The 14032-nt window shown below is 35.2% G+C and overlaps 1 protein-coding gene across 6 annotated transcripts in view; it reads left to right on the forward strand.

Moving 5' to 3' along the window:
• Nucleotides 1–14032, forward strand: part of PDE10A (phosphodiesterase 10A) — a 190777-nt gene that overhangs the window by 76902 nt on the left and 99843 nt on the right. For 4 of the 6 annotated variants that reach the window (XM_080588459.1, XM_080588456.1, XM_080588458.1 and 1 more), the window contains one exon: nucleotides 3920–4048. The exons of 1 other annotated variant lie outside the window; for it this stretch is intronic. In XM_080588459.1, coding sequence (XP_080444585.1) covers nucleotides 3920–4048 — 129 coding nt within the window. Of the gene's footprint in view, nucleotides 1–629; nucleotides 760–3919; nucleotides 4049–14032 lie in introns of those variants that run through there. One more of the 6 variants, XM_080588461.1, reaches the window with a different exon arrangement.

Here is a 14032-nt window from a genome sequence, read left to right on the forward strand (position 1 = left end):
TAAAACCAGGCATTAGCAAGTTGTGCCAAAAAGATAACGGCATTGGAAGATGGGTTTTTCACTTAAAAATAAGCATACAAGAGGTTGTTTGGTGTGTGTGTGTTTAATTAAACAAGATGAATCAGGAAGGCAGACTCTGAAGTATAGATGGAAGAAATGGATGCTCAGCTGTGTAGATAAAGAAAAAAAAAAAAAGATACTCAACCATAATGTCAGATTCTTCCCTTTATTCCCAGAAGAAATAAGGTCACTCCAGTCATTCTGTGTTTTCTGAACAGATACATCCTAAGCTGTTGGCCAGAACTCTGCCCTCTGGAGCGATGGTCCTTGTTATACTACCAGAGCTCTCTCAGAGGAAAAATTCATTTCCAGGAAAGAAGAATGGTGCTTCTGGCAAAAATAATGAATGATGAACTAGGATTTGGAAGGAAACAAGGGTTATGGGTCTTTGCTTTTTCACCAGATACAAGATGAGAGACATTCAGGGGCTGCATGAAAAGAAGTGAGCTTTTATTTGGGCTGCTTGTTAGAAAGCGTATGGATCACATAAATATGAATTCGTTACCACCTTTTTACTTAATTTTTATTTTATTATATTTATTTATTTATTTATCTATTTTATTGATTAGATACTATTGTGTATACTTCGTGGTCCTTTCCAGAGTTGATGAACAAGAGAAGGCATCCCTGGAGTCTATGGAGCACTGTGGAAGTAGCAGACACAGTAATCCATGTCTACTAGTCCAAAAGTAGTTTTGGGTAAGGGAAGAAGAATGGAGTAGTAGAGAAATGTTTCTAATGTGAATGGATGGAGAAAAGTTTACTGCCCAAAGTCTTTAAGACCAATACTTTACCTTACTAATAGAAAAATGAATAACTAGCATTATCTTGTAGTTTTGTTTGTTTTATTTCTGTAAATAATACCCATGATAACTTGCTAGTTCATAAACTTGTGTGTAAGTAGCATTGTCCCATTCATTCAAATATTATTAATAATTGACTCTATTCTTAAATGCATTTTTTTTGCATATTTCAGGATTAAAAGACTATAAAAGTTCAATAGAGAAGTTGGCAATATTTAGCAAAAATCTGTGTACCAGAAGTTTTCAGGAACTTGTAAATGGAGAGCAAGTGTGTCAATGATTTACCATATGCATTTTGTTATGTAAAAATCTAAATCTTATTCTTATGTATACCTTACAATGTAGAGGACTTCATATATGCCATAAAATGATTTTTTACACTCAGTTGTACTCTTGTACTCAAGCTTCTTTATGACACTCTTTTTCCTTAATGTATATACAAGTGTACAAAATGTTTGAGTTGCTTTTAAAGGATTACTTTCTATTAATGTTGCATTTTCTTAATGTAATAATTTGTGAAGTTACATGTGAAGTTACAGTGTCTTATTACTGTTTTTTTTTTTTTTTTGCCATGTTTTCATTTGTTTTGTTTTGTTTTTGTATGGCTGTAGCTAGTATTTTTCAACAAATTAGACTAAAGATCAGGAGGATCAATAAATCTGTTGTATGTAGAAAGTAGATTTAAATTACATTTTTTTAAAAACTCTACATCTGGTTTTAAATCCTATTCTGCTTGCTCCTATCTAAAAATCTGACATTGAAAAAATACATCTGCATAGGTGTATTTTGTGAAACAGAGCATAATTTAAAGATTGTTGTAGAATTTCTTATAGCAGCTTCATGAATCGCTTCTTCATGTAAGGTTAACATAGTTTGCTGGAATTGCAGGATACCTGGAGTAGCAATTAAACCCTTGATGTGTGGACTGAACTCTTATTCCAAAATTGACATTTTATTGAATTTTGATGGGCATATTACAAAAACACATCCCATAAAGGTTTCAATCAAGTGTTTCCATTGAAGTTAAGGAATAAAGACTGCACACATTAGAAAGCAGAGGCTATTTTCACTTCAGAGACAAATCAAACCTTGCTGAATTTCCATTGCTAATTTTACAGACTTTCCAGTTCCTTTTTTCTTAATAGAAGGGAGAAGTGTTCATCTGTTTGCAGTCTAAAGACAACCTGGAACTAGCTGGCATTCTGTGACAAGCCTGTATTGATCATTTTTCATCCCAAACTTAAGAAGCAGATAAATTTCATTATCTTTCTGATGGCTAACTGATGAATATCCTCTGTCTTTACTAATGAAGATCAGGATGCTCATTTAGCTCTCTAATTTGAGTGATCCAGATTGGAGATTTTGTGTGTAAGTGGGAACACTAATATTTGAGGCTCTGGTAATCTGGGTAGGCTGCAGCTTCTGGTGGATAAGAGAAGTCAACGCGGTAAGCAGGGCGAGTGGAGCAGGTGGGCAGTGCTCTGCTGGCAGCGGCTCCCAGTTTGTGCTGTGGTGTTGCTTCCTGAGTGTTTTCCTAGTAAATATTTGTCAGAGACCTCAAAGGTTACAGTCATTGACTAGCATTTAAATACCCTGTAGCTCTTTTCAGCACATTCTGAGACTGTACTAAACATAAAGTAGGAAAATGGATCTCGTTGTAGAGCATTAATGCTCTCCAAAAGAGGTCAGCGTTGTTTGGTGGGAACTTTCTCTTCTGCTGAACCTAGGCTGCGTTCTGTGGTGACTTTTCAGCTGTACTGAAACAATTATGTTTATATACACACACCACGAGACGAGTATTTAGAGTCATTACAGCACTTGTTAGTCCTCTTCCCCTCGGATCTAATTAATGCTTTGTAGTTAGTGTATGCTCCCTTTGAGACAGCTCAAACCTTAGTCCCTCAGGGCATTTGCACTCATTTCCCATTCTCCTTTGAAAACCCTCAGTACTCATATTCCTATCCTTGAAGCTGGTGGTTTTGTTTGGTGTGTTTGTGAAGAGTTCAATCAGATTGTCACCTTATGAATTCGGTAATTTATTTATGATCGTATCAGGGATTTGAGAGTTTGACTTTTGCTTTGTTTTCTGAAGCGTGTACTGGTGTGATTCTTTTTGTGGCAGATATTGTAAAGCCCTTTTATCTACAGTTATGTTTATTTTGATAACCGAATTTGTAGGCATTGGAAGCACACATGTGGAAACGGTTTATATTTCAAAAGTTACTTAATTAACTCCAGTATTTAAAAGCTGCACTTGGTTTTGGTGTTGCATAATAGAGTTTTGGTTGCTTTTGCTGCCACTTGCCGTGAGAATACTGAATTTGCTGCAGTTCACTTTCTTCTTAAAGAGAGTTTCTTTATCAGCTCTCTGATACGTTCTCTTGCATATCTTGCAACTAAATAATTTCAGAGTGGCCAAAGCAGAAGTCCAGATTATTTCTTGACTGCAAGCCTCTAGCATTTGCACACCCTTGTGTTATCCTTTCCGTGCTATGATACACCCAGCCTGAGCCCATAGCTAGTTTTTCCTTCCTTACCATGTTTAAAATGTCTTTTGCTTTCACAGAAGAAATCCCAAATAGCTTTTTACTCCCCCTTTGCTGTAGTCTCATGTCACTTGCTCAACAAAATTGGGCGTGGAGACTTTGTTGTTTGCTGCTGTCTAGAGGCATGTTTCTGTTTTTTGGAACTGTTTGTGTTTTCTGTTTCCTTTTAAAAGCTGCTTGCCCAGCTCGTTTCACTACTTGCCCCAGCATCCATGTTCTATATCACAGATTTCTTCCTGTCCATTTCTCTCAGGAATGCTTATGTGTACTCCTACAGGGTGCTTTCTATACACAGCATCTCGCATCCATGTGTTTTGCTTCTACTGTTTTTTATATGGCAATTTACTTTATTTGATTGGATATCATTCTCTCTGGGAAAACTATTTAAATAGGCATGTATTCAATCAGCATGTTAAACAAAAGGATGAGGATTGTTACTGGCATCTGTGTATTGTTTCATGTGGGGAATTTTATACCAATTATATAATTGATTAATATTTTCTCTTGCAGGTTTAACAGATGAAAAAGTGAAGGCCTATCTTTCTCTTCATCCCCAGGTACTGGATGAGTTTGTGTCAGAAAGTGTAAGTGCAGAAACTGTTGAAAAATGGCTAAAAAGGAAAAATAACAGACAGGAAGGTAAGTTTGCAATTATTTGTTTTATTTGCAGTTAATATTTAGCTTTGAACAGCTTAGCTCTTATTTTTAGATTTAAAAAAGAAATCTGTTTTGGTAGAAACTTGGCTGTTGTAATTTTTACATATAGGCTCCACCGTTTTTTGAAAGGCAAAAGAAGTTAAAATTTTTTATTTTCTTCAATCTTTTCAGCCTTTAAGCATTTCTTGTTGGAATGTACTGGTATTCATTTGCGAGGTTCAGTTTAGTATTTGTAACTCAAAATCGGTATCAAACTAAAGTGCAGTATCTGTAACATTACTGTGTGTTTTAAGAACATAATATGGGCTTCTTGCATCTGAATTTGGCAAGTTTTGAATAAAATTATGTTGTACTTGAAGAATGTAAACCTCAGTAACGCACAGCACCATCACAGAAGTTCCTGTTTGCAACACATTTTAAGTCAGTTTTAGACAGGAACATTGACACAGATTACAAAACAGTCTGTTGAATTCTGGGGGTGGGGGGGTCCTTGGCTTTAGGTATAATCCCTCACTTAAACCCTTGTTTAAAATACAATTTATAGTTGGGGTAAGGGATCTTGATGCAAAAATTGAATGAATGATTTGGATTGCATTTCAGCTTCAGGAATCCTATATTGTTAAGTGGATTCCAGTTGCTTAAGTTTCCTTTGTTGTTGTTGTTTTTTAATTTTGCTTCACTTTATTTTTTCTTTGTAATGCTTGTGCAAGGTGGGGAAGGGAAATGACCTGAAAATACATTTCTGTGAAAGTGCTCGTGAACATGCTCATGAAAATTTTTGAGCCAAATACAAAAGCAAAGTAACTGTTGACCATTAACTTACCACAGTTTGAACATGAATAACTGCAACGGTTATTTTGCCCACTGTTTTCTCAAAGTTTAAAACTACTGCTTTGTGACTAATTCTCCAAAAAGTGTTAACTTAAAATCATTGAGAAATAGTTATGCTGTCACCTAAATTCAACTTGGTATCTGTTGTCAGGTGGGTCTTTCTGTCTTCCCTGATAGAAAGCACCTTCCCTGGTGCTGACAGTAATCATTAAGGTGTCTGTATTTATTACAGTAAAGGCAGTTGTACAGATGTGGCTTTCTTAGTGTTGGATTTTAGATGAAAATAAGCAGAATTACACTTACCAAGTCAAAAAGAATAATTTGAATGCATTTCCTTTTTAGAATGCAATAGATAATGATTAGTCTTATCTGTGGATTTCTTTTAGGAAGATAGTCTGTAGCCACATAAAACGTTACTGATAGCAAAATATCTTAATTTGTCAGAATGCAACATTTCTAGAAAAAGAAAAAAAAAAAAAAAAGCTTGCTAGATCTTTTACCCAGTTTGCATTATGTCTGTGCCAATTCTACTACCAGACTAATGGTGGCAGTGACAAATAAGAGCACTGACTCTTTTGGTGTCAGCAAAGATCTGTGATGAATTCAAGTGAATACGTACCTTAAGTCACTTTAAAATAGGGTTATAATTTTTCCCCTACCCCTCTCGCTTTAGAGATTTTTCAGAATGCTTTCAGATTTTTACACCAAGTAATCCGATACAGACAGAAAAATAAACCCTGTTTTTATAAAAAAGTTGCCAGGCAGGCAAAATGCTCTTTTGAGATCTTTGGCATAGTGTCTGTACTCTTATATGTTGGTGACGCAGAACAGTCATTAACTTATATGCAGAAATTGTGTCCTGCCTGCTTTACAGGCATCCAGCTGTGTGTGCTTCTCAGCCAGAAGTCAGTGGGCCTGCAGTCAGGGTAATTTATCTGAATTTCATTAGCGTGAATGTAAACTGAAATGTCTGATTTGAACTTAAATGAACTAAAATTTTTCTGTGACTGAAATTCACTGAATTAGTTACTTCAGCTGTATTTCCTTTTTGTTGAACTCAAAGTACTGAAAAGGGATGAGATCAGTGAATATTGCAATACTTCATGTATAACAAAGATTTACACTCCAAAACACCATAAATTGTGTCATCTCAGCGCACCAGGTAAATCTTATATCTATCACAGTAAATGCTAGCTTGAAAGTGGCCCATGACAACAGTGATCTACCTGGGATTATGGATTTTATTTATTTATTTATAGTTTACTGTAGTAAACCTGCATAGACAGCACAGGGACAGAACACTGTTGATACTAGTGCTTGGCTATTCACTGAAAATCTTTGGACCCTGTCTGTTTTCTACCAACGAAATGCATACTTAAAACACATCCAGGTCTTGTATTGTTGCATACAGCATTTCCAAACAATCCTACTGGTAATAAACTAACACTCGAGTTTTAAATTGTGTGTGTCCAGATCATGACTTACACAGGAGACTTGCTGAAATTGGAGCACAAAGTGGACTGCGATTGATGCAAAATATATATTGTTTTTATTTTATTTTAAAGCAACACAGACAAGTAAGAGGTTGTCTTGAGTAAAGAAACAGATTTGGACTTTGTTTTAATTCTGCTTCAATATAGTTTACATATTAGCTATGAAATAAGATTGTTTACAAATTAATCCCGCTACTTGTAGTCTGTGCTTCATGCACTATAGACTCAGGGGATATTTTATGAAGTTTATAGATCGGAAAAAACATTTTCATATAGACACAGTAGTAACAGAAGAAAGTGCCTTGGCTTGTATACAAGATGTATACATCTTTCCTGGTGTGCTGGTATAAGTTTTACCATTAAGTTACATGATGTTAATTTAAAGATTAAAGGTATGTTTGGGTAAGAGGAGATTTTTTTTTTCCCCAATGGACTTTAAGAGTATCTGCAAGGAGTTTCTTTCTTTTCCAGATACTTAGATATAGTACTTGCAGAACTCACAAGATGTCTTCCATTTGTCCTCTTCCATGTCATTCAAGCACAAGTAACAAGGTGACTGTAATAAGAGCTGTAAGATTATGCAAGTTTTAGGGCCACAGGTTTCCCACAAATTTCTCACAAAAATATTTACTGACTCCAACCTTAAATATATTATTCAAAGCTTCACTGCAGCAACAATAAAAAGATCCTAAACACACTGATTGTAATCCAGATGAGCTTCTTTTACAATGATAATAGTAAATTTAACAGGTGTCTTTCATACTGTTAATGGCCTTTCTGTATAGAAAAAAAGGGCAAACTGTACTGACACAAATAATTTCTACATGGAGAACTATATCATATCTTGCTCTGTGGGAGCTGAGGTATCACTTCAGTAAGCAGGTGGTCCTAATGTTTTTAAGGTGGTGGGTATCAGACACAGAAGAAAAGAATGATACTCTTACTGGCAGCTGAAGGGACACCACTTCTGTCCCATTTTCCTTTTTCTCAGCAAATAAAAAGAGTATTGAACATCTCTGAACAAATCACAACATTTAGAATGGTTTCCTTGGATGTTGATCTATATAGAGAAGATATTCCAGATATGTTGGGTTTGTGATTAAATTTGGTGTTCCCTTGTCAGATAACGCTTTTGTTAAGGTTTCAAAACAATTGCAGTGAGTAGTAGTTTGGATTCAGATGTTCTTAATTTTATCAAAAAAATAATCTTTGTTTTTGAATGTTCTTGTTCTTCTTGTCTAAGCCAAAGATATAGCTGTTCTGAAAAATTATGTAATTCTTACAATGTAGGGAAGAGAGAGAACAAAACAACTATTTAAAAGAAAATTATTGTACTGATTCCAAATTAGTAGTTCAGAAGTGACTATCAACATTATCATTGTCAAATATGTGTCAAAGAATGTGAACAAAGGATTTTTATAACTCATGCATGAAGATGATTATAAATACTTGCTCACAGTGGTGGAAGAATATAATAAACCTAGGAATCTTTTGACTTAGCCCAGTCTGTGTTATTCTGGACAAACTTGATCAGGGATTGTTGCCAACAGACTTTATGTGGAAGACATTGTAAATATCAGTTAAATATAAAACCTGAAATTTCATTAATGATCCTATTTATTAATATGTTCATTGGTTAAGTTTCGAAAATGGTTGGTAATGCCTGCAATTTGACTAGAGTAAAGTATTTCCAATATAGAAGGAGAAAGGATCGCATTTGTTTGCTTCTGTTTGTGCTATGTCACTTAATTTTACATTTCTAATCTTTTTGATGAGCATATTCTAAGAAAAAACATAATGAGCTCCACAATTGTTTCTCTTGGTAGGACATTAAACTCTGATGCAGACTGAAGTTTCCACAGTAATTTATCTGGGTTTCTAAAATTACTGCATTGCATAGGAATCTGTGGCTTCAGATTAGTCTCATTCACAGACACTCCTGAAGTGTCACAGGGCTTCTCCATGAGGCTAAGTGAAAACATCCCAGGGCACTGTATCTTCTGCCTGAGTGTCCAGATATCTGTTGGGAGGAGTGCATTTGTGGAAGAGAAAAATGAAGATTATGGGAAGCAGTCACTTTGAAATATCCATCTCTTTGTTGCTTTTCTTACACTCATGTCTGCTATTCATCTTTTTTCCCCCCATGTTTCCATACAGCAACATCCACAAAGTTTTGTCCTGCCAGTTCTAGACTTTTCTTTCTGGTCTGTACTTTTGTTTTCTTGGCCACTTCTTCCTCTCTCTACTCCAGAGACTGGTTCATCAAAGCACATGGGTGTGTGCTTAATTATTGCTGGATCTGGACATGTCAACAACTTTGTACACTGTTTTCATCCAAGAACACTTGCCAAAAACATGTAAAGCTATGTATAAGGGGAACTTAAGGTGCTTTCATACCATACAAATGCTGTTCTTATGTAATTATTGAATACATTTTTTAAATGGAAACATTTTATACAAAATGGTACATTCAGTACACTGTGTGACTGATTATACACAGTCATAAGTTGCTGTGTATTAAGTGCAGTTGACTTACTGCATTTAAAGAAATACAACGTTTCAGAATTAACTTGTTTAAAAAAGAAAAGGAAAAATGTAAAGAAACTAGAAAAGTCATTGCTTAATATGATGTTACTGTGATGTTATTGTAATGCTCATTCAGGATGTGTAGTCCTTAAGAAGACATCCCATAATTTTTTTCCTGGACTTTGAAAAAAAACCACGATTGATTGTCTTAGAGTAAGTCGAAAGTATTGACATCCTACTACTAGTATTTCCAATTACGGACCTTGTAATGTGTGTCTATGCCATAATCTGCTGTATGTTCAAGCAATAATAGAGAATATTGTGTAATGTGAGCAAAATAATGCTTCTTTAGAAACCCTAGCTTTAGCATTTTCTTATATAAGTTTTATAAACAGAAACATTAAATGACTTTTTAAGTAATTTTAGATATTTTCTTTTTATAAACTGTTGATTTTTACTTTTATGCTTTCCTGTATCTGTTAGTTTACTGTCAGTGTTAAACGTGCTGTTCAACAGATATTCTTTTGCTAATATGATGCAAATGATTAAATCAGTGTAATCGGTTGTTTCAGTTAAAGGGCATTCATCAACATTCAAAGTTCTTTTTCTTTTTTTTTTATTTATTTATCTATCATTATTCAATAAATCAGAGTGTATTCATTGCTACTTTTATGTAATTACTATAAGCAGACTGTCTGACTGCAGTATAAAATAGAATTCTTCATTAGTCATTTAAATGCATAATTTTTTGGTGGTGTCTCATTCCTGTGTTGGTTCTTGTGAAGCAAATATGACAAAAGTGTGGGTACAGAATGCAGATTAAGCCCTGATGCCGTTCTTCCCTAAGCTCAGCCATTTTGATTTTCACCCTTTTCCTATCTACCATGTGTTCCAGAAGTGCGCAAAGGTTGCAGTGAGATTTGGTGCACTGTATAGCTTTTAGTTTGGTAAAAGGCTGGAAATAGTTATCTCTGGGTACATTCACTCTAATAATTTTGAAAACCACTGTAGCCTCATTTTGGTAGAAAATTGAGTAGGCTTCCAGAGGAAAGATGTCTGCATAAAAACCCTCACCTGAATGTTGTTCCTCTGGGTCTTCCCAGGAGACCCAGAGAGCTTTGAAAGCTATCAAAGATATTGCCTATGAGCTAACTGAGCATAGAGAGAATAGAGCTCTCTATGTACTCTATTCTAATAGAGTGTAGGTTAGGTAAACCTCTTTCTTATTGTATGGTCTGTGCTAAGCTGAAGGTTTCTGGGACTGAAACGATTCTGTGCCTGAGCTAGTTTGTTTAAGCTTGATGCCTTCTCTTTGTCTAAAGCCCTCAGGTCTTTTTTTTTTTCTTGTTTTTTTTTTTTTTTTTTTTTCTCTGTACTAGAGAAGGAATTGGAAGAATAGGATCTGTGGCAAAACACCTCATCATACCCTGACTTTGAGACAATGTACAGAGAGAGAATTTCTTTACTAGTCTTTAGCACTAATACTAAAAGAGAAAGCTGCAACATAAAAACATTAAAAACAAAATCCCCCCAAAACTGTCATCTGAAATAGAAAGAAAATAATTTCTTTTCTGATGATGCACTTTCAGGTTTTAAGGTATCAGCATGATGTGCTTTAAATTTTATGGCAGTCATCTCTCTGTTACATTAAAAAAAGAGCCTGTGCTGAATTTGCTAATTTTTTACAACTTTGCAGTTCCATGCTAACTAATCAGAAATAACTTTTCTGTAGTGTAACACAGTAGTTGTAGCATACTGAATGAAGGATACTTGGAAGCTGGAGAGTGTCACTGTTGTGATACTCCACAGCTTGCTGTGATTCTGACATCTTCCCAACCTAGGTAAAAGGAAATATCATGGCAGCATCTTAATGATCTCCTTGATTTATAATTAGTCTGTCTCAATATTTCATTGATGCTGCAAACATGCTGTTTCATTCTGATGCAGCCCTGCTGCGTTTATGTTTATGTGATATCCAAGCAGACATGAATACTTGCCAAAACGCACAAGTGAATGTGGGAATGATTTGGGTAGTGTGTCACTTGCAGCATGGACACAAACCTAGTAGCTCTTAGTGCTTCTTATTACCAAACACCACTATTTACACATTTTGGTGCATCTGTTAGAAGCATTTCTGTAGAAGACAGAAGGGATCCATCCTCCAGTCCCCTTCAACGCAAGCAGCATAATCGCTTTCCCTGTTCTTACTCTTCTGTTAGAGTCTGCTAACGGCCAGTTGGAGAGGAGGCATTGAGCTAGGTGATCCTGATGGTCTGAACCAGTATGACTGTTATGCTAATGGGTGCTACTTTTCTGGGAGAATAACCAGACTGGTAGCAGTTGTCTTGAGCTTTGCAAGATTGATACTGTGAATGTTTTTCTTGGGAAAATTGCAATAATATCTGGAGATTTGACTGTGTAGATCCTGTTTGTCTGCGTACTTTGTTCTTACTTCTGTAGAGATAAAATTGATCTGTAGATTTTTGTATGAAGTAGTTTACGGGTTGCCATTTTTCATGTCAGTCATAGTGCCTAGGAAGTCTATGTTAGTATATTAGTGCTTCAGAGGTAGACAGACAAAGTGATGGCACATCTTAGAGCTGTGGAAGAAACCTACATGGGAATGTCATTTTAGTTCAGATGACGAAAGTGGCATACATTTGTCACAGATAAGGAATAATTTTGGAGCTGATTCTTGAGGAGATGGTTGTATTGTGCCACTGCTTTTAAAAGTCATTTTATCAGAGTCAGTTCCCCAGTTGGTATAATTGTCTGAAGTGAAATTGCTTCTTTCCCATGCGTACAGTTCAGCAGATTATTTATTTATATTTTATTGTTTTCCCTGAATTAAACAAAACAGAGCCACCTTAGAAATTGATTCATTTTAGCTGTGAAATTCTTGAGGTGGAGTTGTGAAAAAGCTTATGTTGCCAGGTTGTTCCTTTGGGCAGAGAAAAGATGAGTGGAAAGGATATATAGGTCAGGAATTGCTTGTATATACTTATAATACAAGAATACTGAACAGTGGCCTTTTGGTAGAAAATATGGTGTGAGGTCTTGAGTGATGATCATGATTTTTGTTCAGAATGTATCTTGACGTTGAAGCAGTTACTGATTTCATTCTTTTTTATCTGAATGGCTGTCACTAGCAAATTCCAAACAAATGCAGAAGTAAACCTGGCACATTACTGAATATGTTTCTGGATTATTTTCTTATAATTTGTAACAATTCTTGTTTAAATTTTTGTTTTGTTTTGTTTTCATTTATGAGTGGGTTACATGAAGGAGCTGATTTTTTTTCTGGAAATCTTGTGCATATTTAGAATTGTTTGGATGGTCAGAGATTTGCAGAAGGTAATCCTCTAATGATGAAATGTTTGGCCTTAGGGAGCAGACGTCACTGCTTGGTCTGAGTCCTCTCTTGAGCTAATTATGCTAATCACATTATATCTAGACCAATTATTCTCACCATGTACTTACACTGATTTTTGTTGTGTCTATGTTTGACTTGAATTAAGAGGTTTTATGGCTGATAATGTTTCTTTTTTTTTTGTCTATTCAAAAATTAGTGTTTCTCCTTATAAGCCTTGCATCACTGAATCATTTTCTTGCCCATATGAATGAACTATAATAGAAACTAAGAAGTCTGTGATTTTGACATGTTACAACCTTTTAGGTACATTAGGGCATGGAACTTCTTTTAGTATCTTAGTGAGAAAGAAGTTTCCCAGATTTCTTATCATTTCTCATCAGTTCACCTTTTGAACCTTTCCAGGTGATCAACGTCTTCTTTAAAGTGTGAACAGTGTAAGAGAGAGAATGTTGCAATAATGCATTCATTAGCAATATAAAACCATGTCCCTCCTTTTCAAGACAGTATTCTTTATTGTTGTCTGGCTTTGCTGCTCTTTATTTTCAGATCATTTCTCTCCTTTACACAGGATCTTTGGTTTTAGAGTAAAAAAAAAAGCAAGCAAGCAAAAATATTTGGTCTCTCACTGTTTAATGGAGAAGCTCCACTCTAATCACATGGGTGGAGAATGTATACCCACATAGCCAACACTTTTTAATAATGGTGATTTATGATGATGTAAGCTAACCTGTTTTACCTGCATTAAATAGGAGTAGGAACATTCCCATGGTCTGTAAGCTGAGAAAGCAATAAATAAGAGCAAGAGAAGAATAGTCATTAACTTTATGGGACCATTACTTTTAAATCCAAGTACACAAGTATTAACCTGGAAAATGTTGGGTAGACAAGGCCTGTAATCACACATTGACCAGCAAGGATATAAAGAACAAACTGTGAAATAGCTATATATGTTAGCATTGCTTGTTCTGTCCATTAAATGAGATTTGCATCTCTGGTGAAAAGACAGCATGTGATCATGCAGTTTAATAGTCTGTTGTGCTACATGTGCACAAAGAAAGGATGAGTAACATATTTCTTCATGGATATTCTGTATACCAGTAGTGAAAATTCATTTCAGCAAAGTTCTTGATACCCCATCCATTTATATTTTATGTCTAAAAAACCTGTTATCTCCTTAATCTTCCAGAAAGCACAGGTAGGCCACAGGATGAAGGAAAACTCATCTTTTTTCTGTGGATATGGCTAGCGGATTTAGATGGTTATGCTGTACTCTGAGAATAGATGATTTTATATTTCTGTGGGTGGAATTGAATAAAGATGTTTGTCTTAAATGCATACTATCTGTTAGTGAAGATTTTTAGCAGTGGGCTTCTGGTCTCTAGTCTTAAGACTTTGGACTCATTGCAAAGATTGAAGAGTAAAGCACAAACATCAGTATATCCACATTATGGGCTCTCCATTTGTCATCTTGTTGTGGTTTAGTACAGTTGCTCCAAAGAGATTATTTTTCATGATGAGCTGTAGACATTCACTTTATTTGTCCAAGTGGTCATTGGCAGGTAAGTACTTTCAAGAGCCAACATTGTCTAAAACAAACTTCTTCATAGTAGTACTTCTTCATAAATCCCAGTAACTAACTTTAAATTAGACTATGATAAAATAGTTTTTTTTTTTTTTTTTTTTTTAATTATTATCTCATAAAATGGCTTGGGTTGAAAAGGACCTTAAAGATCACCTAGTTCC

Source organism: Anser brachyrhynchus (genome assembly GCF_964034855.1).
Source record: "Anser brachyrhynchus genome assembly, chromosome: 3".
NCBI classification, from domain to species: Eukaryota; Metazoa; Chordata; class Aves; order Anseriformes; family Anatidae; genus Anser; species Anser brachyrhynchus.